At 39.6% G+C, this 27,039-nt stretch overlaps 1 protein-coding gene across 1 annotated transcript in view; it reads left to right on the top strand.

The window, feature by feature from the left end:
• SZT2 (SZT2 subunit of KICSTOR complex) overlaps nucleotides 1-27,039 on the top strand; it is a 117,140-nt gene that overhangs the window by 62,244 nt on the left and 27,857 nt on the right. Inside the window, exons 36-57 of the mRNA XM_072420651.1 lie at nucleotides 1,168-1,231; nucleotides 2,396-2,581; nucleotides 4,984-5,202; nucleotides 5,587-5,800; nucleotides 7,384-7,455; nucleotides 8,027-8,165; nucleotides 8,253-8,352; nucleotides 12,522-12,651; nucleotides 13,780-13,932; nucleotides 16,256-16,358; nucleotides 16,526-16,652; nucleotides 16,738-16,849; nucleotides 17,010-17,128; nucleotides 17,963-18,127; nucleotides 18,444-18,522; nucleotides 20,322-20,507; nucleotides 20,594-20,779; nucleotides 20,862-21,025; nucleotides 22,387-22,547; nucleotides 22,636-22,733; nucleotides 23,715-23,847; nucleotides 25,347-25,456. Of these exons, the coding sequence (XP_072276752.1) occupies nucleotides 1,168-1,231; nucleotides 2,396-2,581; nucleotides 4,984-5,202; nucleotides 5,587-5,800; nucleotides 7,384-7,455; nucleotides 8,027-8,165; nucleotides 8,253-8,352; nucleotides 12,522-12,651; nucleotides 13,780-13,932; nucleotides 16,256-16,358; nucleotides 16,526-16,652; nucleotides 16,738-16,849; nucleotides 17,010-17,128; nucleotides 17,963-18,127; nucleotides 18,444-18,522; nucleotides 20,322-20,507; nucleotides 20,594-20,779; nucleotides 20,862-21,025; nucleotides 22,387-22,547; nucleotides 22,636-22,733; nucleotides 23,715-23,847; nucleotides 25,347-25,456 (3,020 nt within the window). The remainder of the gene's footprint in view (nucleotides 1-1,167; nucleotides 1,232-2,395; nucleotides 2,582-4,983; nucleotides 5,203-5,586; nucleotides 5,801-7,383; nucleotides 7,456-8,026; nucleotides 8,166-8,252; nucleotides 8,353-12,521; nucleotides 12,652-13,779; nucleotides 13,933-16,255; nucleotides 16,359-16,525; nucleotides 16,653-16,737; nucleotides 16,850-17,009; nucleotides 17,129-17,962; nucleotides 18,128-18,443; nucleotides 18,523-20,321; nucleotides 20,508-20,593; nucleotides 20,780-20,861; nucleotides 21,026-22,386; nucleotides 22,548-22,635; nucleotides 22,734-23,714; nucleotides 23,848-25,346; nucleotides 25,457-27,039) is intronic.

Raw genomic sequence — 27,039 nt, 5'->3', positions numbered from 1 at the left:
AGAAAGTAGGAGCAAGCCGAATGGGACGAGGAAGACCATTCCAGAGAGTCGGGGCAGCTCTAGAAAAGTCTTGGAGCCGTGCGTGTGACAAGATTATGACTGAAGATGTAATTAGTAGGCCATTGGTGGAATGAAGAGAGCGGCTAGGGGAGTAATTTTCTATTAGATCAGAAAGGTAAGTTGGACAAGTACTGTGGAGGGATTTAGAGAAGTTTTATTTTTTTTTTTGGTGTTTTTGTTCCAGCGTTGAAAATATTGTCCTTGAGATCCTTTGTCTGCTATGAGCGCTATTAAAGCATATCTCCAGGCAAATATAAAATATGCAATTTAATTCATTTTAATTATGAATACACCAATAAAGGTATATTTTGAAATGTAGGCAGTTCCAATACCTGAATTTGACTTGCTGCGAGCCTCATGAACTAACAAAGGACATGCTTATATGAGAAGAGAGCAGATTGAATATTCTGCTGCTACTCCTTATATTGTCCATTTATGGTAGAAGGGAAGACGTGGGTCTGCTTACCTGTCAGACAGGGATGTTTTTTTGTGGCAGAACTACGTAATACAGTTGAGTACATTTCAGGACTAGATAAAGAGAAAAACTATTTTCCTAATATGTATTTTAAATTTTTATTCAGCTGTTTTCCTGAAGCTCAGTGCATTAGGTAGACTGGTCTTCCCAATTTCCTTTCAAAATACCTAGTTGCCTGACTGTCATGCTGCAATTGTAACTTACCTAGCTTATATCATCCAGGTCAATAAGTCCATACTGGCAGTTCAGATATTTAGCGCAAAGTTCCATTACAATTAGCTATTTCCATTGCAAGAATATTAGCAGAGTTTATATCTTTTTCTCTCCCTCTTGATTCTGAAATGGGGCATTCCAGTACAGTTGTGTAAGTAATTTGTTAAACTGATGCTCTGCTTGTCCTGTAATCACACACTGAACAAGAAACATTCTCCTTCTGTATCTCCGAGAGCAGTAAGTAGACGTATGCTCTTTGTAGTGAATTTTGTCTGATCTCTGGGTAAAGCAGTGGGCCAATTACAGGAGCAAGGAAGTAAGGATATTGACACCTGCTGAACAAAGGTGATGACAGCAGTTCTGGTGATTAACCACTACTATGTGTCCATATCAGTCAAGTATTCTTCTGTCTTTTATAGCTTTTCAGCACTCTCTCGACTGCCCGCAGACCACAGACAAGCTATAGAAGTCACAATGAGTGAGGTGAGTGTGACCGGTCTTCATACAAGGTGACTATCATGTAGACTCAAATATAACCTTCTTTTACTGCAGATAAAACAGGAAAAATACCTTGACTTAAATATAATAAAATAAAAACGCTGATACAATTAACATTATTAAAATGATTGAATGAATAAAATTGCCATGAATTAAAGTGACAAGGAATGGAGTGACTTGTGACAAGGGCTGGGATGAAAGTGACAGCCTGTATTTCACAGGTAAAGGATGTAGTGTACATTTTTTATATGAAAGTAAAATCTTTGTGGGTCCCCCCCCCCCTATTTTTTAAAATAAGAACTTTTAATAGGTAAGGGACCTTCCTAAATAGAAGATGGGAGCACCAAGCATGTGTGTGGATGCCACACACACACCACTACCACCACCAATCCCCTGGAATCTGGTTACCAAAAAAGGAAGGGGGCAAAGCTCTGCCTGCCATTTTCTGCCCCCATTGATTTAGGGATATCTCTCCTGCACTGCTTACTGTTCTCCCTGCTGGAGAGGAAGCTGTACCCGAGGGCCTGCAGATCACACAGAGACATGGTGCAGGGCAAAGCAATAGTAAGGCTGAAAGTGACCCCCTGTGTCATTATTCCTAAACAATTTGGCCAACATGTAATTGTGAAATAAAATCTAAATTTGATTCAAAAGTGCTGCTTTAAAGGTTCCTGCCCCCATCCAATTAATACCACAGTGCATTGTCCCTGAAGCATTGGCAGTCAAAGCTCAGTTTTTTTTTTTTTTTGCAAGGTGAGTCAAACTTTTTTTAAAAGAAATTTTTTACTAATTACTTTTTAATGTATTTTGTATTAGAAGGCAGCAGGTAACAGGACACATACCTTGGAAGATCTGCTTTAAAGTATTATTCAAGCAAAGCAAAGTTCACTTATTGCATCCCATCCTGATTTTCCAAAGTACCCCCCCCCAGATGCATACATATCTCCACAGTGAGCTTATCCTTTAAGGATTTACCATGACGTGTAATTTAAAACATCTTTATCCTCTGCAACTGCGAGTAATGTGCTCATGACACATTTATAAATTGTCCCCTTTTGTATCCATATTATTTGTGGCATGCCATCATGCCATATGATATTTTTTGGTCTCCTGTCCTGTGTTCACTTTTGTCGTTTTGCTGTTTTTCAGATTCGCTGGCTCCTTGAAGATGAGTTAGTATCGGCTTTGCGTCACTGCCGTGTGATCAGCCGTTCTATCTTGCGGAAAGTTCTGTCCCATGTGTGCGAGTCAGAAGGACGGCCGCATTGTCACCGCGAATTAGTTCAGCTCCAATTTGTGTTCGGGCCAGAGAATTCTCTTCAGAAGTTTAAGGAGGTACGGTGTTAAGAATTCTCTAATTATTACTAGTTATTTATTTGAAACAGTTGACTTCTGTTACAAAATAAATTTAATTGTGATAGAAAAAGAAGTGAAAACGTTAAGTATTGGGAAAAGATTTTATTAATAAACAGGATTTATATAGTGCCAACATATCATACAGCGCTGTACATTAAATAGGGGTTGCTAATGACAGACGGATACAGACAGTGACACAGGACGATAGGACCCTGCCCTGAAGAGCTTACAATCTAGGAGGTGGGGAAGTAGCACACAATAGTAGGGGCATATGGAATGGTGAGAAGTAGTGAGGGTTTAGGAGACATAAGAAGATGGGTAGGCAAGTTTGAAAAGATGGGTTGTGAGTGCTTTTTTAAATGAAAATTATGAAATATGTGTACTTAATACTTAATTGTGTCCAGTTAATAAATAAGTAAAATTTGATACATTTGTTGAATAGGACACGTATATCCTGCTCTGCTCGCATCATTGGCTGGAATTCTGAGCCATGCCTATGGGACGTTTCTTGTTTTTGGAATGACTTAGCTTGCAGTTCTCTGCACGGCGGGTCTACGAGAGCCAGTGATATTTTTAGAAACAATTATCCTTTTATGGCTCGTTCTCAGCTAATGTCAAGTGAAGTTCCAGTGGTTGAGTTAGGCCCTCCGATCTAAGCCTTTAATGATCTCAGGGGAGTTCTTTAGGGCTGTAAAATCAGAGATTTGTTTTTAAATGAAATGTGTAATCTTGGGACCGTGTTTGGCAGGAGAATGTCATTGTTTCAAGTGAAGTGTTTTTTTTATATCTTCATTTTCCACTTTATGTTCCAGCATACGGTCCATTTCCCTCCGTCTGTGTATAAATAAAATCCTGCACAGTCATGAGCTCTCTATTATAAAAAGAAAAAAAAAGATTTACTAGTAAAAGTTGGTTTTAAAAGTGGGTTTGAGGTCAGAGATCGGTCACATCCAGCCGTATTGTTGCTGGTGCCAGAGTGGTATTGGTGCCAAGACCAACTTTTGCAGTAAGCATTGCCTGCTGTCAGAGGGACGGAAGAGAAATCTCCCCTACGGCTCCAAATACAGCAATAAACCATTGACAGAGCTATTTACTCCTTACAAGTCTTTCGAAAACGTTTGGATTTCATGATTAATACTGCCGTACGTAAAGTATAAACTGCACTTTTTAGAGAGATGTTTAGGATGAAAAAAACAGCTCCTGCTGCTATGCTTACCCTATCCCAGGGTTTGCCTCCTAGTTTCACATGAAGCATTAGTATTGATGAGACACAAAATCTTAAGATATGTCATAATGCAACATTTCTGAGCATCATAGGAAAAGGCAGGGTGGGGAGCTAATTAGGGGCATGAAAATGAATTGACAAGCATGGCATTGTACAGTCCGTCATTCTCAGTCGGTCGTCAGGAGGGATCCATAAATGATGTTGGGTGACTGCTGTACACATGTCAGATTCTCACCCCAGACAAGCCCGACTATTTATTCAGGTGATAATCATCTCACGTGTGCTGTTTCCGCTGTGCATATCAATAAGTGGGTGATGAAGAGAGGACCACATCTACCTGGCTGTGCTGTGTGAGGGGTTGTGTAAATATCAAGACTGGATGGACAGAAACTGCAACTAACTTCTAACTTATCCATTTCTTATGTGTATTTAGCTGTTTGTGTGGAGTTCAGCTTTACCATAATAAATGGTAGAATTCACAAATGAAGAATTTATTTGTAAAGTTGTTGAGTGAACTATTGCCCATGTGTTGCAGTAGTTGCTTTTAATAATAGATTAAACTGAAATCACGGACAGCGATGTCCAGCTCTCAATACATCTTGTGGATTTTTTCTTTTCTATAACATTCTTAATTTAAAGGAAGAAAGGGACAAAGCCCAAAGTACAAAGAGCAATAACAGAGGAGGTAAAATACCATAGGAAGTGAGAGACAAATGGAAGATTCAGTACAAAAGTACAAATAGCTAACTTGAATGTATTAAACACTTCAGTAAAACCTATGGAGGTTGCAGTCCCGTCGGTCCCTAAAGTACAACTAGTAAGTTCTGAGATAAGGAATAATGGCTCCCTCGTCTCTCAAAGATAATTTTCAACATATAAAAAATTAAAAATATAAGCGTGGGTCCCTACAGAATTATCCATACAGTACAAGCCTCCTGGACCCACAGCTTAATGAAATATATAGAAAGATACAATGCCCACATTGTGATGATGGTTACTCAAGAACACAAAAAGGACTAGGTCACTGGAGAGACCTAGGGACTAGGACCTTCTCTATAAAGCTGCCAACACCTTTTTTCTGCCACCTTTGTAGAAGGTTTAGGGACTTGCAGCAACATTTCTTTTGTGTGACACTTTTTTTCCTCATTTCCACCAGGAATTTCGCAGGCTCTCCCTGTCCGGCTACCAGCTTAATGAGGAAGAAGACGACTATTATTATGTCTCCTTAAGCCGTCATCATGCCCAGCAGGCAGAGCACACCAATGCACAACATTTAGGTGTACAAGGACGTGCAACCTGGAATGAGCCTGATATCAGCACAGCCACAGAGAGCGTGGATGAAGAGCTCCAAGGCAACGGACGTACTGGTGATAAGGTGATAAAAGAATAATATTGGCTCCATTAAACAATAGAAAATGGAATTAATTGAAACAATAGGAATAAACAAGTATTGTTATTTCTTTATACAACTTCATATATATACACAGAGATCTAAGAATTCTTAAGTAAGTAGAGGTAATCCTCTTTTGTTTCCTATTAGAATATTAACTTTCACATTCTTTGTGTCCCCATTGGACGATTTCCTTTCACCCCTTGTTCTTCTGACAAGAAGGTGTTGTGGAAAGCAAAATATAATCAGAATAAACTTCAGTTTTAAACCTTATCTACTACAAAGGTTTTGCCTTTAGCCGCATATTGAGCACAATTCCCTATCTAAGAAAGTGACACATTTAGGACAACTTCCTTTCTTTGATAACAGCCAGCAGAAGAAGATCCTGGGGAATGGGCACAGACTGCCCTGGAGGTATCTGATAGTGAAGTTTCCTCCATCATGTCAGGGATTTCTGCTGTGGAACAAGGAGGAAAGTCTGGTCCTGAAGTTTCTTTAAGTGACAGAAGCCACACTCCACCCAAAACATCATCAGAAGTCAGTCTGCCAGAGTCTGTACATTCTGGAAACGTGAATGGTTCAGGTAGATCTGCTTTTTTTTTTTATAAAACTTACACTCTCAACTTTCTAAAGTGCATTTAAGCCTATAAGTAAACTCCTACTTGGCTCCCTTTTAGTCTGTTAAGGGATAACTGCACACTTTGGAATGGAATTGAGCTAGGTATGATGCCTCTCCAGACGGGCTCCTGGTTACACAACTGGCATCAAGTGCCTGCTCACCCTGTCCTTCAGTTCCCCACAGAGTAAACTGTGCAGAGTAAGGAGAGCAAATCTTCTACCAGGACTTTTTTTTTTCAATAACTGTATTGAGGTGAGAGGACAGTGCCTCTCTCTACCACGTTGAAGTCATAGAGACTTTTACATGGGTCTGGTAATGAGGTTTTCTCCCTAAATGTAATTTTTATCTGCCTAAAGGTATGGAAAAGAAAAATATACCCAGGTGAAAGTTTGGCACTTTTACTTTAACTTCTTTATAATGTCCTGTTATGTAGATATACCTACTACAGCTTGCTGCATCCCCTGTTGCATATAAATATAAACACTTGAGCACATTTATGACAACTTTACTTTGGGCTGTAAATTAGACCCAGCTCCTGATGTTCTGAATTGGAATCCTACCTACTTCCCTGCACATTTGTGGTAGTGTTCCACTTGATTATTTACATCAGTGGTCCCCAACCCCTGGGCGGCGGACCAGTGGTGGTCCGTGGCTGGTGAGTTGGGGGCCGCAAGTGACAGGTGGCGGACGCCTAGGCAGCAAGAGCACCGGCGGCCCTCCTTACACTGCTCTAAAGCTCCCTTACACTACTCTCAGCTATTCTCAGTTACTGTGCTGACAGCAGGAGGCTGGACTGCTGAGAAGAGCAGAGTAGTGTAAGCTGTACATATACAGGCCCCTGTTATGTCATCAATGTTGGGGACCACTGGTTTACATGGAAAGACTGGAAATGGAGACGCAGTAGGTCGTGGTGAGTATCTACATAATGACAACCCAGATGGGGAGCAACATTGATATTTCCTAATTTCAGGTGGAAGCTATAGAAATCTGCACTACTTTTTAAGTGAACTTATCCTTTATACATGCCATTTAAAAAGACAGAATATATTGGTTTGTTTCATTTCCTGCCTGAAACCCTAAAAGCTATAATTGCTTCTGGAGAAGGGAATGTGTTCTGTCATCCTAACACACCTTCTGTTCATTGTGATAGCCCTGCTGCTCTATAGACGCAATACAATAGGTGTTTTCACCCTAAGACAGGATAGGCGTTACTAGAAAAAGTGGAAGTGAGGGAACTCCTGTCTTTAGACTTTTTTCATCGAAACAATTGTTCCCAGTGGAAGATTTGTTCTCTATTCCTATTTCATGAATTTCCCATCACTCATTATCATGGCAGTTCTCACCAGGACAAATGGAAAAAGCTTTTTCTTTTACATTACCGCTACTGGAAAGTAAAATGATGTAACAGAGATCATGTAAACATATATTAAATCACTTGATTGACTGTCATGGGATCCTGGTAAAGTATTTCATAGAGGTTTAGGTTAGCTTCCTGGCTTTGCTGATGATTATCTCTATATAATTTGGTTCTTTTTTCATCCTAGCAGGATCCCGGCAGCGTCCCAGTCGTGTCCAGAGCTTGGTATCAAGTCATGGCAGTATGGATTCTGACCACCTAGGTGAGCCAGGGTTTAAGGTCCGAGTTTGTGTTATATATTTCAATATATATACCGCAGTAAAATGTTAGCTTTCTGTTCCAGTCTGGATAGACAACGCCTTGGAGTATTTTTTTATATAAAATGTAATATTGATTGTTGTGATTTTGGGTTTTAGAATATTCCCCATCATCAGGGCAAAAATCTGAACACTATCAAAGACATATATATTTATTTTTATGTATGGTATATATGCATGGTTTTTTTGCATAATTTGTTTATAGCCCTGATGAAGGATATACTGTATATAATAAAGCCTGAAACGTGTTGTGTAAGAATCCAATCAAACAAGGCATATTTGAATAGGAATTATTTGTCCATCATTTCCTTTATCGGTCTCTGCCCTTTCTGATTGGAGTAGAGCACCATTTTTACTCTATATTTCTGCACTTCTATAACAAACCTGTTTTGTTCATGACATCTTGTATAATTTGAGCCTTTGTAATAGTTTGCTTCTGTATTCTTTTCCATTTTATATCTCCTATATAATACATCAAAACAAAGTAAACTGCTGTTGATATTTTGTACCACACAGGGTATGATGCAGGCAGCAGTGACTCGGAATGTGAGGATGCCCTGATTAGTGAGCAAGATTCCCGCTGCCCAGTGATGCCAAAATTTTGGCTCATTGTAAAGATTCATCAGGATAGAGTGGAAGTGTGTACTCATGCCAGGTATTCTTTATAAATGTTTTTATACTTTTGCGGAGGGAAAATATCCATTGGTGCATTTGTCTGTAACCTTTCTCTTGTTCCTGACAGCGTTGGAGCCACCCAAGAAGTAGAGGAGCTTGGAGAGAGTCAGAGATTGCACCAGCTGGTGGTCAGAAAAGTGGGCGAGATCTGCCGTGTGGTGAATCAGGTAACTAATCAATTATTTCATAATTATTTATTTATTATCTTAACAATATGGCTGTTCCCACTCTGTATGATAGCATGATCGGATACCTAGGCATCTGGGCCCTTGTTTATATATGGTAGTCACATTCAGCTGGACTTGTTCTTGTAACGTTGAAGATGTTTCACAGTTTTTCAAGATGCTTCAACAGTTCTTCATCTAAACTGTTGAAAGCTGTGAAATGTCTTCAACATTGTAAGAACAAGTCCGGTTGACAATAACCAACTGCTACTAGATATTATTAAACAGATTTTATATAGCACCAACAATTTACAAGGTACATTAAATTGGGGTTTCAAATGACAGACAGATACAGACAGTGACACAGGAGGAGGAGGAGAGGACCCTGCCCTTAAAAATATACAATGATTGGAATAATGAGAACATGCAGAGACATGTGGTCACTTTCTCGACAAAGGAGGAATCGGCCAACCTTCCCCTCCAGAAAAGACCAAGGGACTGTTATTTATAACAGCTTTTAAGGGTTTTTTTATTGGCAACAGGGTAGTATTTCATAAGCCAGATCTCCGGGCAGCATGGTGGCTCAGAGGTTAGCACTCTGGCCTTTGCAGCGCTGGGTCCCAGGTTCGAATCTCGGCCAGGACACTATCTGCATTGAGTTTGTGTGTTCTCCCTGTGTTTGCGTGGGTTTCCCTTGGGTACTCCGGTTTCCTACCACATTCCATATACATGCAGTCAGATTAATTAAGTTTCCCCCAAAACTGACCCAAGACTGTTGTAATGACATATGACTATGGTAGGGACATTAGATTGTGAGCCCCTTTGAGGGACAGTTAGTGACACGAATATGGACTTTGTACAGCGCTGCGTAATATGTTGGTGCTATTTAAATACTGTGTAATAATAATAATATTCTCATTAAAGAATAAAGTTGTATACTTGTCTGTCCAGTGAGCAAGACTAAACTTTTCAGGCACCGCTTTTGTTCTTCATATAGTGGTGTGTTGGCTAGTATGTGTGTGACTGGCTGGCTGCTGTGGTTTCTCCCATCAGCCCTAATTATGTCTTCTCCCCTTTGGGCTTAATTTAGGACAGTCTGTGGGGCAAAAGAGCATGGTGGTGTCATTTTTATTCCAGGTCCACTTTAAATCCCCTCATATAAAACAGCGCTTCTTTTTCTTCTAAACTGTTTTCTAGGTCATCATTTTTGCAGTCTCTCTGCTTAGGGAGACAGCATTTCTTTAAATTTTGTCTGCGCTGTCATCCGTCACCCAGCAGCATTAAAATACAAATATGCTCCTGCAAATTGTTACACTTAAACTTTTGTACTGGGCATTAAACAGCCATAAGCGGAAAACGAGATAGCACCATTTCCCCCATATATCAGAGGAAATCTCGCAGGCTGGCGGCTTATTACGGATGCACAAAGCCCCAGCAAAAACCTGTTTACCATCAATGTTAAATAATTTAAGGCGAGACGGAAACATAAACATCATAATGGTCGCTTTGCCTGGAAAAAGAACCATTCCTCTGCGTATAAATTCCGTCCGTATTTAAGCAGTGTGATTCCTTTAGGGGAGAGGATTTGTGGCATCGATGTTGATGGAAACAGTAGCGTGATCGCGGTTATTAAATGTCATATTTCTCTATCGCTAAGCATTGTACTCAATCAACATCTTTACTGCACTCTAGACAGCAATGAAATAAACAATTTCTTCCCTTACTTTCCATTTTCTCTCCCTCTGATTTTTATTTGTGTTTTCTTGCACAAACCCTGTAATTTGATTACTATGGCTTGCTGTATGTACTCTCAGTGGCTGCTTAATTGGGTACACCTGCTCGTTAACAGGACCCATGTGGCTGCAAGTCCTACATAGGGCATGCTTGACATGGTCAAGAGGCTTGTTTGATCAGAGATTAGAATGGGAACAATGCATGCCTGTAGGATGATTGCAGAAGTATCTGCGACACTGCTGACCTCTCTGGATTTTTTTCTCTGTTGAGTTTACAAAAAACAGTGCAGAAAAACAAATCCTTTCCAGTATATCGAGTATTGAAGTTGTAAAGACAGCAGAGACTTGATCCAGGTAACATCCGATTGTCTCAAGGGATCAGGGAGAAAACCTTTTCCATTTTGTAGCACATTGAACTGGGTATTTTTTTTGCCTTCCTCTGGATCAACAATGTCCATAGGATTTTTTTTTCCTGAAATATTTTTATTCTTCTAGTTGTTGAACTTGATAGATTTTTTTCTTTTTTTCAATCTAATTTATCTATATAACTACATCTGTTAAAAAGAAAATCATTCCATATGTGTCCATAATACAGGCGCGTTCCCTATGTATTACTCCATAATTATAACAATGCAAAAAAAAAATGAACAATCCTGTTTGAAATACGTCCAACTTGCTGTTAGCAAAACAGTGCTGCTGCATTAACTATTAAGATCCTGTTTACACTGTGTGTATGGATGTAGTTCTGGCAAATATCCTTGTTTTAAAAATTATTGTTCTGTCAGCAGCTGTCCCTGCAATGTTTTGACATTTTCATGTCACAGGGAGTATTAAATACATGATCAGACCAAATGATCAAGACACATGATCAGACAAGTCATTATTGCAGAAAGGGATAGGTGATTCGTTTTTCAGTAATCCCCCTTACAAGCCTTATCGCTCTGAGAATCTGGCAAAAAGCAATCATCTTGGCACAGCCGATCAAGATGGCCAAAGATACTTTACAACAAAAAAAGAAAAAATATAGTGGTGCCCTGTGAGGAACCGGGCACAGGTGAATAATGTGGGGTTTGGTTCTGCTTTAAACCAGGTTACCTGCTAAGAAAACAATATAAGATAAAGTAATTTTAGGGATTGAATCTGGAGGGCAAGAGGGTGGTTATTGGCAAATTCCTATACAAATCCTCTGATAAAAGATTAAATGAAATTAACCAAACTTGATCAGGCTGACAGCATATCCATCGCTACTGCAATAAACCTTTACAGCAGTGCTATGCAGAACCCCATCTCTGATCACCCAATATGTCAACCCATGTAGGAGACAGACTACAGGACCAGAACACCACAACAGGGCCCTATACTGAAAAATGGCTATAGAATACATCAAATCAGCAAAAACTGGGGTTATTTGCCAGTCTGAATCACTCCAAATCAAATCTAAGAAATTTGCTTTCCTGGACTTGAAAAATAAACGGGTTGGCTGACAGCATAATTGTGCCAGCTATCCCGGGTTTATGATGACGTGAGATGCTATGGAGTCAGCCTTAACCAACATTCCGTATCTGCAGCAAGTCACAGCAGCCAGTCAGTGTGCAGCACCTAAACCACTTTTAGTATTCTAATACTGAATGGAAAAGATCTGAGCATTGCTTGCAACAGCTAGGCTGTGTGAGGGTTAACTGCAAAGCAATTATTAGAACATCTGAGTGTCAGTTATGCTCATTATCCCACACAGAGAATTTTATGTTGTAAAAATTTCTGCATGACCGACTTTTGTTCATTCCCTTATCTTCACAGCAAAGACAATTAGCCTTTTGCTTCATATGTGCCGTACTGAAACACTGGTCGGGGAGAGCAGCTGCAGTGTATTATAGCAGTGTGAGATTCTGCAGACGCATCTCCAGTTCTCAATGTGAAAAACTAGCCATCCTATTGATTCCCAAGGACAATACAAAAAAAGTCCTTCTTTTAAGATTAGAATGTGTAGGAATGATCCCCAATGTGTTGCTTTTTGAGTTGTAAACTGCAAAAAACAATTTAGTAGCTGTAGGAATTTTAGCCAAATTTGCCTTTTAGTTTGTCAGAATGCATAACCATCTTGGTCTTGTCCCTTCCCCTGCATATGGTTTGTCAGTGAAAGGAGAAGAAACAGACTGATGGACTCTTCTTCTGTCACTCTTCCTTTCAGCATGTATCTTGTTTGCATGTCAGCTCCCTATGCTGCCCTTCTTCTCCAAGTCTGAGTTTTGCTGTACAGGGACTGCAAAATTTGGTACTAGCTCACATGCGGAGTCTTACTTGGCTTGTATTAAAAAAAAAAAAATACTTTTTTAGTAAGCTTTACATCTCCAGTTAATTCTGTGTTGCTTACTTCTTCACTGTCCTGTTGCTTCTTAAAAAAAAAGAAATGCTCATCCTTTGCTGTTCTTTCTTCCCCAGCGTCTGCTGCTTCAGGATCTTCATGACACACACTTGTGTAATACACTCCTGGTGGCTGAGAGCGAGGAGGATATTTGGAAGAGTGAAAGTCCTTATGCAACGTATCGACAGAGGATGCTTGTGAGCGAAGGTGATCATTATCTCATTAGCCAGAAGTACTTTTATATATTGGACCAGGGCCAGTACACTGAGAGCTGCAGGTGTATGCTGGGAATTATCAAGTCCTCAGCAGTTATGTTCAGTATGACATTACAACACCAGGCTTTGTAATATTAGATATAATGAACAGGGCCATGTCTGCAGCCACCAAATAATCAGCTGTCCTCCATTATTCTACTACCTGGAACTGTGAAATATGCACAAATTTGTATACTCTAGATAAGTGAAGAAGGAATTTTTCTATGGGTGCTTTTTTATCAGGGTAGTTTAGTGTCTTTTATTTTTCATACTTGTCTATTAAGGAACACAGAAAATCTTACTCCTTTATGTTACACTGACACCCACAGAAGGACTGGACACTAACAAATAAAATATAGAATTATTCTTTTCATTACCCCGATACCCATGCTGTGTGTATGTTGTGTGTTCCATGTATATATACATACAATGCAAGCCCTACACCCGCTTTTGGGTTTGTGTTAAGTTTTTTTGTCATGTGGAGGTTGACCTTCTCCCTTTGTGATGGCATTAGAAGAGGAGTGAATGACAGATTCACTTTATTGAGATATCTGCCCTCTGCTAGACCTTTAATGACTTTCATACCATCTACTCAAGCAGATCTGAGCAAAAAAAAAAACTGTTTATTTGCATGGCCATAGCTCTAGCACCTGATTTTGATCTAAACAAGAAGTGCACAGAGTTGAATGCTTCCAGGTGGATAAGTAAAAAAGAGTTTCACTGACCATCTTAACAAGGACTGGACTCCCAAAAGACGCAGGTGAGTCATTGGACCCAGTGCACACAAATTCTCATGCTCCAAATCTAATATTCAAATGTAGGGCTGCAGGATAATTTCTGCATTACAGCCAGGAGCCTCCAGTACAATTTGAGACCAACTGGCTACTAACTGAGAATAATGGCAGATCAGGACACTGTAATCAACTGTACGGGGTAAGAAAGGGGTTAAATACGGAAGTCAGATAGGCATTCATTTATATTAGTTTTGGTCACTGGAGCTATATATCTGTATATAGCTCTATATAACTTTGTTTTCCTGACTCATGAATCTTGATTGTGTTATTTTATTACTAACCATCAGATTTCCCTGGAGAAGAAAGTTACCAGCCACGAGATTACCTGGCAGCCACCATGCAGTTTATTCCAGGACATTTTGCCTGTGATACAGTATGGAGCACCGTTATACACATCCACCCACGCCTTAAAATGGGTCCCAATATGGGAGTTTCCAGAGGTAGGTTGATTATTATTTTTAAAAGGTTGATTGAACTGCTATTTAAGTTAGGTTGTTAGGTGGGGATTGAAAGACTTTTACTAAGTGACACTGGAAGTAAGAAAATGTTAGGAATTCTGATGATTATTTTTACTGCTGCTCATAGCTTTCTGTTCTGGTGATTTTTATACCCATTTTTTTGTACTGGAGTCACAGAAGGAAAACTTAATGGGGTCACAGGCAAATAAAATATCCGCCAGTTATTGCATCTTCTCTAATATTTCCAAAACATCCAAAATTTAAAAGGGCATCTTAACACAACTTTGGGTGAAATGAAGTTCTGGTAGTACCTAAATTTTTAATGGACTGCCAGTGCACATCAATACAATGCATGTACAACACACATTTACTGTGTTTCAGTAGTGTGTTGTGAACAAGCCTTCAGGCTTTTTTTTTTTTTTTTGAAACTGAGTTTTTATTGAAAAATTTTACAAATACAACAAAAGAAACAAAACAAAAAGAACATGGACAAGAACACAGCATACAGGAGCATTAGCAACATATTACCAAAACCATAAGGCATAAAGTAGGAAACAAGTATATATACATATACATACATAAAAGCTACAAGAAAAAATAGCAATAGTGGAGTGCAAATGATGCAATGTGGTTTCCAGCAATAAACATGACAAACCAGTAAATTCCTGTATACAGGACAAAACATCAAAAATGGTGAGGGAGGAAAAGGGGATTCTGAGGCGATTTGCTATATAACAAAAGGAGGGGAGCAAAATAAGACCATCACATCTGTAATTGAGCATAATAGTCGTCCCATGGCTCCCAGACCTGTTCGAATTTAGTGACAGTGTTCCTGAGCAGGGCAGTAAGGTATTCCATTATACGGATATCCTGGATGGGGCCGTATAGTTCTTCTAAGGATGGAGGGGAGACAGACTTCCACTTAGTGGAGATCAGGGTATGGGCCGCTACCAAGATGTGTGTGGTGAGCTTAGATATGAGCTTGGTAGGACCTGTTAAGGGCAACCCTAGCAGGTGATGTAGAGGATCCAAAGTAGATCGGCATTTGGTCACCTTGCCCAGTAGCTGGTTAACCTTATCCCAGTAGCTTTGTATAATAGGGCAGAACCAGAAATGTGTTCTAGCGTCCCGCGGTAGGACCTACAGCGCCAACAAGTCAGATCAGCCTCTGGGAACAGCCTATGGAGCACGTCTGGGGTGTGATACCACCGGAATAAAATCCTATATAAATTTTCTTTATAAAGAGTACAAATGGAGATTTTATTTGCTGCCTCCCAGACGGCAGACCACTCCTCCCCATCAAGGGTGCGGCCCAAGACAGTTTCCCACGTACACATATAAACAAGTTTACCAGAGGCCTCCCTTGTTGACACATGAAGAAGACGGTAGATAGAGGAGATAAGGCCCTTAGCATAAGGACCAGCTGCACACAACCTTTCAAAGGGAGTTTTTTGAGAAAAGCTGGGAGAATGCTGAAGAGAGGACAAAATGCCTGATTTGTAAGTATGGATAAAAGGAGGTGCAGGGGAGGTCATATTTCTCCTGCAACTCCGGGAAGGTAATCTCCGCTCCAAGGGATACAAAATATCGTGGATATGAAAAAGCCCCCTCTCTCGCCAGGGTAGCCACATAGATCTAGTAAGGCTGTCGGGTATCAGGGGGGTGTGTAAAATAGAGGTAAGTACAGAGGCAGGGGCGGAAAGGCCATATTTAAGTTTGTGAGCTCTCCATATATTCCTCATAAACACCATCGGTGCGAGTAAATCTCTATCTGTCAGTGGCAGTGAAGAACTCCATTGCATAACATTGGGGTGCAGAGGGGCGAGCCAGGCCTCCTCTATCTCCCGGCAGACACTGGAGGAAAACAATTTGGTCCATGCGGCAGAAATCGAAGGTGGGCCGCTATATAGTATTTAATAAGATCCGGGGCCCCAAGGCCACCCAGATCTTTGGGTGTACAAACCACTGTCTTGGACAGTCTATGTCTCCTATATGCCCAAATAAAATTCAAAAAGCCAGCCTGTAGCTTTTTCAAGGCCAAAACAGGAACCCTGACTGGAAGGGTCTTAAATAAATAGAGTAGCTTGGGTAATAGCATCATCTTCACAGATGCTATACGGCCCATAAGAGACAGAGAATGCCCCTTCCATTTGTTCAGGTAATTATATATCTCCTGAAACAGCGGGGGAAAGTTACGAGCATAGCCTTCAGGCTTTCAATAAAAGTATGAACAGTTTTATTCAAATTAACATATTTACAATTCCTGCTAGTAAATAACCTTGATATTTCTTGCTCTTTTTTCCAGCTATCCAATCTTTGCGCTCCGTGCTCAATGCTTTCTCAGTCGTCAACAGGAAAAACATGTTTGTCTATCAGGAACGCAGCACCAAATCAGTTTTCTACCTCCGGTGTGTATTTTTATAGTTAGCTACTATTGTAAAATATAGTTGTGTTTTTTTTTTTTTTTTTTGGTTTAATACTGAGAAAATAGTTGGCCAAGCTTTGGCACTACAATTCCCTTTGCTGTACATTTGATTGTCTAAATCCTCTCTGTTTCTATTTTTTCTATTTTTAGGCTGTCTGAGACTTCCGGTAATGGGCGGCTGTGGGACATGGACTTGTCTCAATCACTCTCTAGGTCCTTGGCTTTGTCTCGTAGTCAGGAACCAATTTCCTCTGAAGATGTGATACTTGGCAGTCAGGTAATAATGTACATTTCATTGTTGGTTGAGTTATTGTCTGTTTATGTTTTGTTTGGTTGGCTTACTTTTTAACCTGGTTTTACAGGGAAGTCGTCTCTCCTTGGACCTGTCCTCTTCTCGAGGTTCTGATTCCTCTAGGCCAGTGGGACAAATGGATAAACATATCTTACTGCAGGTCCATGGCGTAGGAGAAGCAGGTATTATTATTAAAAACTATTTTGTGATAGCACCATATTCAAGCTAGTATAGACACATATCTATTGACTGTGGTTCTCCACTAGCTTCCTCTCCTCTCCTGAAATGTGTCACTCACAGTGTGGTGGTTGAAATGTAATGACATTTCTTTCATTTCTGTAGGTTCTGAGATAACAGATGATTTGGTGAAAGTCCTCAGAAAGCGTCTGGATGAAGCCACATTGGACATCATAACAGTTATGCTGCAGAGGAATTGTAAACTGACCCCTGCTGATGTGGAGGTAAGAATAGAACTAGAAACCAGTGAAAGTATTATTGTGCCCAGGAAGACACAAATGCACAATATACCCAAATTTGTGGACAGCTGGCCATCACATCTTTAATACATTTCTTGTCATCTAGCATTTCAAATCTGTGACCATTGGTATAAAATAATCACGCACACAGTAATTCAATGAGCTGTTTTGGCTTACAGTCAGATTTCTGGTTCATCTTAAAGGTGTGCAATATGGTTGGGTTTAGGGCTATGCGCAGACCACCTCCACACCAAACTCATTGAATCTTTATAAACCTGGCTTTGTTACCAACGGTATGCCAATGCTAGAATGGAAAAGGATCTTCCATAAACTGTTATCACAATGGCATCACTGTCTTACCTGGATTATTTGCATCATTTGGATTCATTATTGTAAATTGTTTGATGAATTGTATAACTACTTTTAAAAATGAGCTTAATCTGTTCTAACATTCTTTGTAATGTAATGGTTCTCCAGTGGTGAATCTTATACTGTCTGCATGTACTGATATTAGTCTTCCAAAGTATAACCTCCTTAGATTCTAAACCAAGACTGTAGATGACTTGACTTCATCCCAAGCTTATGTTGAATAAAGGTATCTCTATCCCGGGCACCTTTTGCTGTTCAATAATATATTGAATTCCTCCCATCTGTCAGAGAATCCCATATACAGCCCAGACCTAGGATCCAAGTGACTTCCAAATGAACAGATTTATGGATTTATTGCAAATCTCTTGTATCCACCACAAAAGCTTATGTCTGTTGTTATCCTGGAAAGTTTTTAAGCCAGGTTCAAGTCTATATATTTTTCATTTTTAGTTCATTCAACCCCGGGGAACTCCACCAACAGAAGTGCTGCTGTTCACCATCCCTCAGTCTTCCCTACCATGTCTTCAAGCCATGGCCTACTACCTGCGACAGAACCTGCTCATCTTCCTGCATACTCCCAAATACACAGACAGCAATGGAGAACACCATTTTCAGGTAGGGGGATGTAATGCTGCAAAAGATAGGCACTGCACAAGTCAGTTAGGTTTCTTGTGTTATGGTGGCTTAGGTTTTCTATATAAAGACTTGAAATTTAGTTCCAATAATTTAGCAATTATAATACAGTGCAAGATGTCTGTCATAGCTTTGCTGGGAAACTCCTAAATGCTACACTCTCTATAGTGTTTCCACTGACTTAGCATATGTTATTCTTCCACCATTTGAACAGTTAAATCGATCTGTGGCTTTGGGTACTATTTTATGGAAGGATTACCCAGAATCTTCCATACTAATTTACTGTATTTTTTTGTAGCATTATTACCACAGCACTCTGCCTGAGCTGGACCTATTCCTGTACAACAAACCAGGAGGACAAGGCACAGGAGGAAAAGGTAGGAGGCATCTGAGGTCTGTTAATGGTATTACTGCTATTTAGAGCATCATAGATTACATGATTACAGCATCATAGGGTAATCAAAAAGATATATATCCCCAGACAATACATTAATACATAAACTATGTCTTCATGTCTAAAATAAAAGCACAACAAAAAAACGTAATTGTTATTTACAATTAAGTGATTCAAAATTGGGAGCCCTTAACATATGTAAAATCTAACAGTGAGTTTCTACTATTTAGTACCTGTTGGTCTGGTAAATATCAAACTGAAAAAATGTTGTTATATTTACCATTGCATCTTGCCAGACTTATTCAGAGATGCCAGAGTTGATAACTTCCTATGCCTGTGCTGAATTCTTTTGGCTATATTGTTCTGATCTGATCCTGTCTTAGGGTGACAGCATTACTTCCTCTGAGATAAAGTAGGCATTGTTCCTAGAACAGAAAGTGTGTTACTAAGTTATTAGCAAGATCGTGTAAACATTAGGTGAAATTCCCTTGTAGGGATATAGTGAGGCTTAAAGTAGTCTTTAAACTGGCGTGTTTCGCATATATTGCTCTTTTAAGCCTGTACCTATTAGGACTCACCATATCCCTACAAGGGCTAACCTAATGTTTGGTATTTAACTGTATTTACACACAAACAACTGTCAACATTTTTGACAAATTAATACCTAATCAATATGAAAAAAAGAGACTAGGAGGGGGAGGGAAAGATACTCTGTTTATTCTATATTATAAACTACTGCCAAAGCCTACATAGAATATGTAAAAAAAAAGAAGAGAAAGAAGTAGCTTTTTGTGGCAGAACGATTAAACAAGTTTACACATCATGTTGTTATATCACAAAATTTTCAACTATATACATAAAGACTGATGATACAAGAAAGGGTTGACCAACACAGGTGTACTCCAAATTGAGTATGCGGTACTTTAATATCGAGTGTCTCATTACCCGACGCGTTTCTCCTTCTGGCTTCCTCAGGGGATGTTTGAGACTTAAAGTGTATTGACATAACAGGAATACACAGTCAAATGTAAAAAAATATACAATAATAATGACATAGTGAGCTAAAATAGCATAGCAAAAATTTGCACTCAGTATAAGGAAAATATAACATAGTTGCGAAATTGTGAAAAAAAAATCGTATAAAAAAGGTATAATACATTGAAATTTCAAAGTATCTAGAATATACAATATATCATTTCAATTAATACTGATACTTGCTTATCATTTGAAATTATATATTATGTATTCTAGATACTATGAAATTTCAATGTATTATACCCTAAAGATTTTATTTTCACTATCCCAACTATGTTAATATATTTTCCTTATACTGACTGCAAGTTTTTGCTATGTTATTATAGCTCACTATGTCATATTTCATATATAATATTGTATATTTTTTACATTTGCTTGTGTATTTATGGTATGTCAATATAGTTTAAGTCTCAAACGTCCCCTGAGGAAGCCAGAAGGCAAAATGCGTCAGGAAATGAGACACCCGATATGAGAGTAGCGTATACTCAATTTGTGGTACACCTGTGTTGGTCAACCCTTTCTTATATCGCCAGTCTTTATGTATATAGTGGAAAATTTTGTGATGTAACAACATGAGGAGTAAACTTGTTGAATTGTTTTGCCACAAAAATGGCGCTTCTTTTTATTCTTTTTATTACAAATTATTAACTATTGTCTTTAATTTTTCATGTTATCTGTTTAATTTATTGACACTCAGAACCCTGCCAAATTATAATGTATTTATCTGATAACATCTGTTCTCTCCAGGTATCGCCTGCATAGCTCTCTCCTTTGTGGATCAGCATGGTGCACTGGTGTCCGAGGCTTATGGAGAACGGACTGGGCCACCTCTTGTGTGTCCCTCTACGACATCCCACCTACTAAGTGTCAGCACATTTGAGTCTCTGACTAGAGTCAGCAAGTTTACAGCAGGCTCCACCACCGACAGCTCAGGTAGACACTCTTTGGTTGCTTCATTGCTTTTTTTGTCAACTTGTCTTGTTCTCAGTCCTTTTATGAACCCAACTTTCCTTTTCCAGCCCCTCTCACCTTGGTGCGCTTTGATGTTTGGGAAAAGGGAAACATTAGCTCCTCTCAATTGTCAGAACGGCTTGCTAACTCATTACGTCACGCCCTTTGCGATGTCATCATTGAATTCCACATCCTGCAAATGCCCCTGTGTGTGGACCTCGTTAGTCAAGCAGAACAGGAAGTATCTGTGAATGGTAAGAGAAGTCAAAGCTTTCTCTTCAATCTGATTGAAATGTTAAAAATCTTGTGTATCATCATGTTTCTTTCTGATCACAGGAAAGGGACCCTCCCAATCCTTGCCTGCTTTGAAGGGTTTGACACCATCATCTAATAAGTCACGCCCCTCTCCAGTGTCTCTTCCACCATCATCTTCTTCTTCTGGCACAGACCCAAGTACCCCACCCAGCAAGACTGGGCGCCGGAGCTTCTGGGATATGCTAGTAAGAAAAAAAAATACCGAATATGGGTTTCACAAGACTTGCAGCATTTATGTTAATAGTCAATGGTTAACAGTTCCAATCTGTGCATTTTGCTCTGCTAAAATATACTTTTTACACATTGTTTGCTTGCTGGGTACATTAGGGGGCCAGTCAATATGAACTGTACCACACTGCTTTGTGCGTTGCACTTACACATGTTGGAAGATGTGTTGTTAAAATGCACAGGTGTAAAAGGACCCTGATTTTTTTTTTTTTTTACATAGCAATGCTCAAACGCCAAAAATAAACACCCTATTTCCAGGCGCCTTTTGCAGTAGAGTAGTAATACAGAGTAGACAAATATCTAATAGCACAGCTGAGGTTCTAAATACAAATCGCGATTGTTGATTGACTATCTCCTGACATAGACACATACAAGGATGGCCATAATGACTAGCTATTACTTGTAGTTCAGTAGCATCTCCATTAAGAAGTTTGTGAAGTGTGAAATAGATTTTTGTTGTAACTATTTCAGTTCCATTATAGAGTAACAGTAAAAGCTGAGTTGTGATAATCACTCTTCAGTTTCCTTTAGTCTGTTGTCAGTGAATGTAATGGGGAGTATTAGCACCCTTTTCATCTGTCTTGGGTAAGGTAAATTGGGGCAAATCCTGGAGTGTCATTGACCGAACTATGTAAGCCATTCTCAACTTTTTTTTTTACATGACGGAATTCATAAAAAAAACTTTCAGGGTACCCTTCTAAAAATACTGTATCCACAGATCACAGATGGAACTGTGGTGATCAGTGGGAAGAATTCCTCTTACATTGCTGGCCAGTGGGAGAATGTCACCCCTACAGATGACCAAAAACACAATTAGTGTCACTTAAACTGACCTGAGAGGCACAATTTCTCATGACTCATGGAATCCCTAGCAGCCTCTAAAGGAACCCTATACTAGAAAATTCATAAATATTGGCAGTGTGTACCAACTGCATGCTTGTTTGCTGTTTAAAAATTAATGTACTAGCTACCCTCAAGATTGTGAAGCAGCAGTATGGTCACCACAGGGCCATACTGATGCTCTTTGAAAACGGCAACAAATTTGTAAAGCACATTGATTTGCTTTCCGCATGTACACTACATTGCATTTGCTTTCGGACTTTGAAGTAAGCAAAGCCCTATTTTTTCAGTGGATACTAAAAAAAGTGATAGAAGAATATCGACATGTTAAGTCATGTGACTACAATCCTTCCTAACCTTCCGAATCTCAGATAAAACTGCATTGTTCAGCAGAGAGTAAATAGCAATTTTTGCTCACCCCAACAAATACAGACATAATTTTTTTCCATGCCCTGTAAATATATTTTTATAATTTCAGAGCAAACCTGACAGTGCCGAGTTAGGCCCCCCAAAAACTACAGATGACATTGTCAGTGAACGCACAGAGGAACCACGGACGAGGCGAAGACATAAGACAGAAAGCCTTAAAGTGCCCAGTTATCCAGACCGGCCTGGGATCAGCTTGGAACATGCTCAGAGGTATCCCATGGTAGCATCTGCTGTAATCATTGTCATAACCTTGTGTCTTTGCCAGCCTCAGTGACACCATTTTTTTTTTAATTTACAGGAAACGGCAGACACAGCTAGAAGAGGGCGAAGTGGGCACCCTGCACCCCTTATATTGTCATACATGCCTGCAGTGGATGAACTTCATGAATCAGCTTGGTATGACAAAATCTAGAGTGCCATAAATATGGGGTTATATTGTTCAATTTAAAGGTCATAGTTCAGTAACACGTAGGCCAAAAGTCCACTCAAATAAAATTGCTTTGGTGCAATCTGTTAGTATCCCCATTGTATTCTGTATTCACAGAACCTAGAAGAAGTTAAATACCTTAGTTTCTTTAGGTGTTAACTAGATCTGTCCATCCTTCTCATCCATGTCATGCAAACTATAGGGAAGTCTAGTAGTTAAAAAAAATTATGATTTTTTTGTTGTTGAAGGGGACAGAGTTACTAACTTACCTTCAACTACCAAAATCAAACCAAAGTTATGGTAAATTCAATTCCTTTGATATAATATAAAATCACATTTTTTTTTTGCAGCACCAACCTTTTAAGTCTTGATCACTACGACAATCAAGACATAATGGGAGTACAGAGCCTCCCGGTATACCATGTAATGCATCCTTTAAGGGTATTGCTGCTCTTTCTGCACATGCCCTGATCTCTGGCATGTGCCTAAGGGGCATTTTTCCACCAAGGGGTAAGATACCGATCTCACGCATGCGCAGTGAGATTGGCTCTTTTTTTTCCCCCTTCACAGCAGCTACGTTATCCGATCTTGCACCTGCGCAGTGTGAGATTGGGTGGCGAAGAAAGAAGACTGGAAGAAAAGGCAGAGGAAAGCAGCGCCTGGCGGGACGAAGAGGAATTCCAAGATGACGCGGGACCAAATCGTCGGAAGGACCAGCATCATCAAGGGACCTGCAGGAATAAAGTAAGTGTCATTTTATTGTTTTTACTTTAGTTCCACTTTCATATATTTGTAATATCTCTTTCTCAAGTATAGGGTGACATGTTTTTTGGTAGTGGCATACTACGTTCTCTTTTACCTTAGACTATTTATTAAAAAAAGTAGTTATACAAAGGTGTATTTTGTGAGTATCTTCATTGCAATTGACATATATCTGTATTTATGATCAGGTTGTCCATCTGTCCAGCTGTGCTCTGTACACAGCATTTCCCGATTCCTCCTTCCCTCCATTCTGACTGAACTCTTCAGTATTATCACATCCCTGGCCAGCGACACCAGTGTCCGGGTGTTTGAAAAAATCACGTAAGTTTTATACAATATTTTATTATTATTACACAGTATTTATATAGCGCCAACATATTACGCAGCGCTTTACAAAGTCTATAGTCATGTCACTAGCTGTCCCCCAAAGGGCTCACAATGTCCCTACCATAGTCATATGTCATTATTACAGTCTAAGGTCAATTTTGAGGGGGAAGCCAATTGCCTAACTGCATGTTTTTTTTTTAAATGTGGGAGGAAACCCATGCAAACATGGGGAGAACCTGCAAACTCCATGCAGATAGTGTCCTGGGCAAGATTCAAACCTGGGACCCAGCACTGCAAAGGCCAGAGTTCTAACCTCTGAGCCACCATGGCCCTAGTGTATTTTATTTATTTATGCATTTATATAGTGCTGCCATCATTCACAGCGCTTTACAGAGCCCATAATCATGTCACTAACTGTCTCTTAGAGGAACCCGCAATGTTCCTACCATAGTCATAGGTCATGTGTAGGAACTGTTTGGGGAAACTAACTTACCTATTATTTTTCTTTAAATGTTTGAGAAACCTATGCAAACAGGGAGAGCAAATATACAGATGATGTCCTTGCTTATTTATTATAATTATAACAATTATTAATTATAACATGGGACACTATTTCTGCCAAATCCGGGTGCTTGCCACTGAAGATTTTAGATATACATTTACAACCTGTTGCCAAGCTATGGATAGTCATACGTATACACATGACCCTGACGCTTTCCATTCTGTGACTGTTGCTTATAATCGCTGCATGATTGCACCAGGAGGTATAAATGATCAGGCAGGTTAAAAACCACAAACTCTGAGCCTCCTAGCCTTTGGGGTTTGTGCCATTTACAGAAAAAAGTTTGTAGGCCAGCCAGGAAAATCCCTCCTTCTACATGTACTTTTTTTAGTTTCTGCCAAATCTTCTTGGCTACATCTTAGTCTCCTGTTCACACATTTTAAATGTTCCACCAGGTGAGTGTGTGGCCTTCATATGATGATTGCTTCAGGGGTAAAGATCTTTAGGTGTTTTTTTGAAGTCCGATGAAGGACCCTACCTGCTCCTGACATGCTTTCTGGTAGAAGGAGGGGTTATGCTTCTTTCTGATAATCTCATGCTGGTAGAAGAAGGGGTTAATCTGGGATGGCCTACAATTGTTTGCCATTCTGAGTCAGCTTATTTTGCTATATGTGTCAAATTGGGAAAAAAAAGTTTTCTTTCGGTCTTGTAAATACAATAGGAAACTTCCTCCTACTGAGAGATCACTTAAACGTGTACATATGTACCCAGTTGGGAGATTTCCTCTCCATTCCTGGTTTCAAGATTCCAAGACCAAAAAAGAGGAAAGAATAGAGGTCTAGGATGATTATTCACATGGGTCTAGGGTTCCAGTCTATTTACAGTCCACTCTCTAATAAACCTTGGCCATACACTGAGTATGTTGCCATCTGAAACAAGATTTCTTGACTGCTTAAACTTTGCTGGGCTCTCTTCTTTAGCTAACAATATAACATCGTGAAAATCCTTCTTTGCTCTCAGCATATTCATCTGAAAGTGAGGAGGAGGAGGAGAATGGTGGAGATGATAATAATTGTGATCAGGGTTGCCAGATGAAGAAGTGTAAGTTTTTTGTAGTCTGCTCATTTTGAACACAAGGGTGATGGTTGTGGTTGTGACACAAGGATGTTTTGTGTTGTGAGGTGTGAAGCACAAAGGTGGCTGAATAAGTGTAAATATCCCAACTCCTTCTATATTGGAACATTTATTGAAGAGAAATGACACTATGTCCCACTAAACAGTCTTCGCACTATGACAACCCACCAAAAAAAGTGATACAAGTGGGAATATGGTCACCTGCTGGCCTTTTTTTATCCTCCAGAACTAAAGCAAAAAGCTTTTTCTGCCATGGCTTGTGGCAGAGTTCCACCTCTCCTTCAAGGTTTGGGTTTCCTATAAAAATAGTAGGATAGGTGCTAAGTGTCCTATCTAAGTACTTTTTCTCAAAATCTAGTTCTGTCATGGTCTCTACAATACCCCTGAGGAAGCTTAAGGGCGAAATGCGTAGGGATTTTAGACCACTGCTCTCTTTGAACCTTGTATGAGCATAATGTATAAAAATCATTATTGTCCATAAGATGAATATTTGCAGAGTGCTGATAGCTGAACTCTATTTTAGATATATAACCTTCCAAGCCGCATGAAGCAATGGTCAAGGATGGTAAAATACAATATCCTTCTGTGTGTTATTTTGTTTATGTCAAACATTACAATATATTTAGTGATTTGCCAAAAAAAAAAAATCCTTTGCCTCTTTTGCTTTTATGTCTTTGTAATAGTTTGGGTTTCCCCACTAAATTATTGATTACCTATTCATGGTTCCAGATGGTGTTAGCAAGACCACACAAGAGTTATCTGGTATCTATGGCTGCGTACACACGCTCAAATATTATACCTGTAAACAATCTTTCATGATTGTTTCCGGGGACAAATGACCAGATGAATGAACGAGCACTGTACACACAATGCCGTTCTGCTCTCTAGAGAGAGAAGGGGGGGAAGAACGTTTGAGGGTCACCCTACCCTGCTGTGCTCTCTTTCCTTCACTTCTACTGCTGTCATTTGTTTGTTGTTCATGGATCCGTCAAGACTGATCCATGAACGACGTTGGGGCGACCTCTGCACACACGTCAGATTCTCGTCCAGTGTGAGCCCGACCATTCATATCGAACGAGAATCATTTGACTTGTGTACATAGCCTAAGCCTCCTATCTCTAAGGCTGGGTACACACATTCAATAATTGTCGTTGGAAAGGATCTTTCACGATTCCAAGGACAAAAAACTGAAAGATGTATGAACGAGTGATGTACATTCATCACCTTTCTGCTCAATGGAGAGGGGAGAATGACGGAGAGGCAATGCGATCTCTCCCCTTTCACTTTCATTTCGATCATTCCTTGATCTGCCAGGACAGATCCATGAACGACGTTGTGTGTTTTAAAGATTGAAACTTTAGAGAGACATCTAGAGAGAGCACAATAAGAATCATTCAATTACTATTCTTACTCATTTAATATATCAAATTGTGATCAAAGGTAAACATTCTTGCTGCTTCCTGATTATATCCATAGGCAAAGGTTCATTTCCGTTATACAAACAGATGTATACTAGGCCACTTTCTCTCATTGAGCCTGATTTATTAAGG

Source organism: Pyxicephalus adspersus, chromosome 8 (assembly GCF_032062135.1).
Source record: "Pyxicephalus adspersus chromosome 8, UCB_Pads_2.0, whole genome shotgun sequence".
NCBI classification, from domain to species: Eukaryota; Metazoa; Chordata; class Amphibia; order Anura; family Pyxicephalidae; genus Pyxicephalus; species Pyxicephalus adspersus.
Note: the sequence above shows the minus strand (reverse complement) of the source record. Positions and strands in the feature narration are given on the sequence as shown.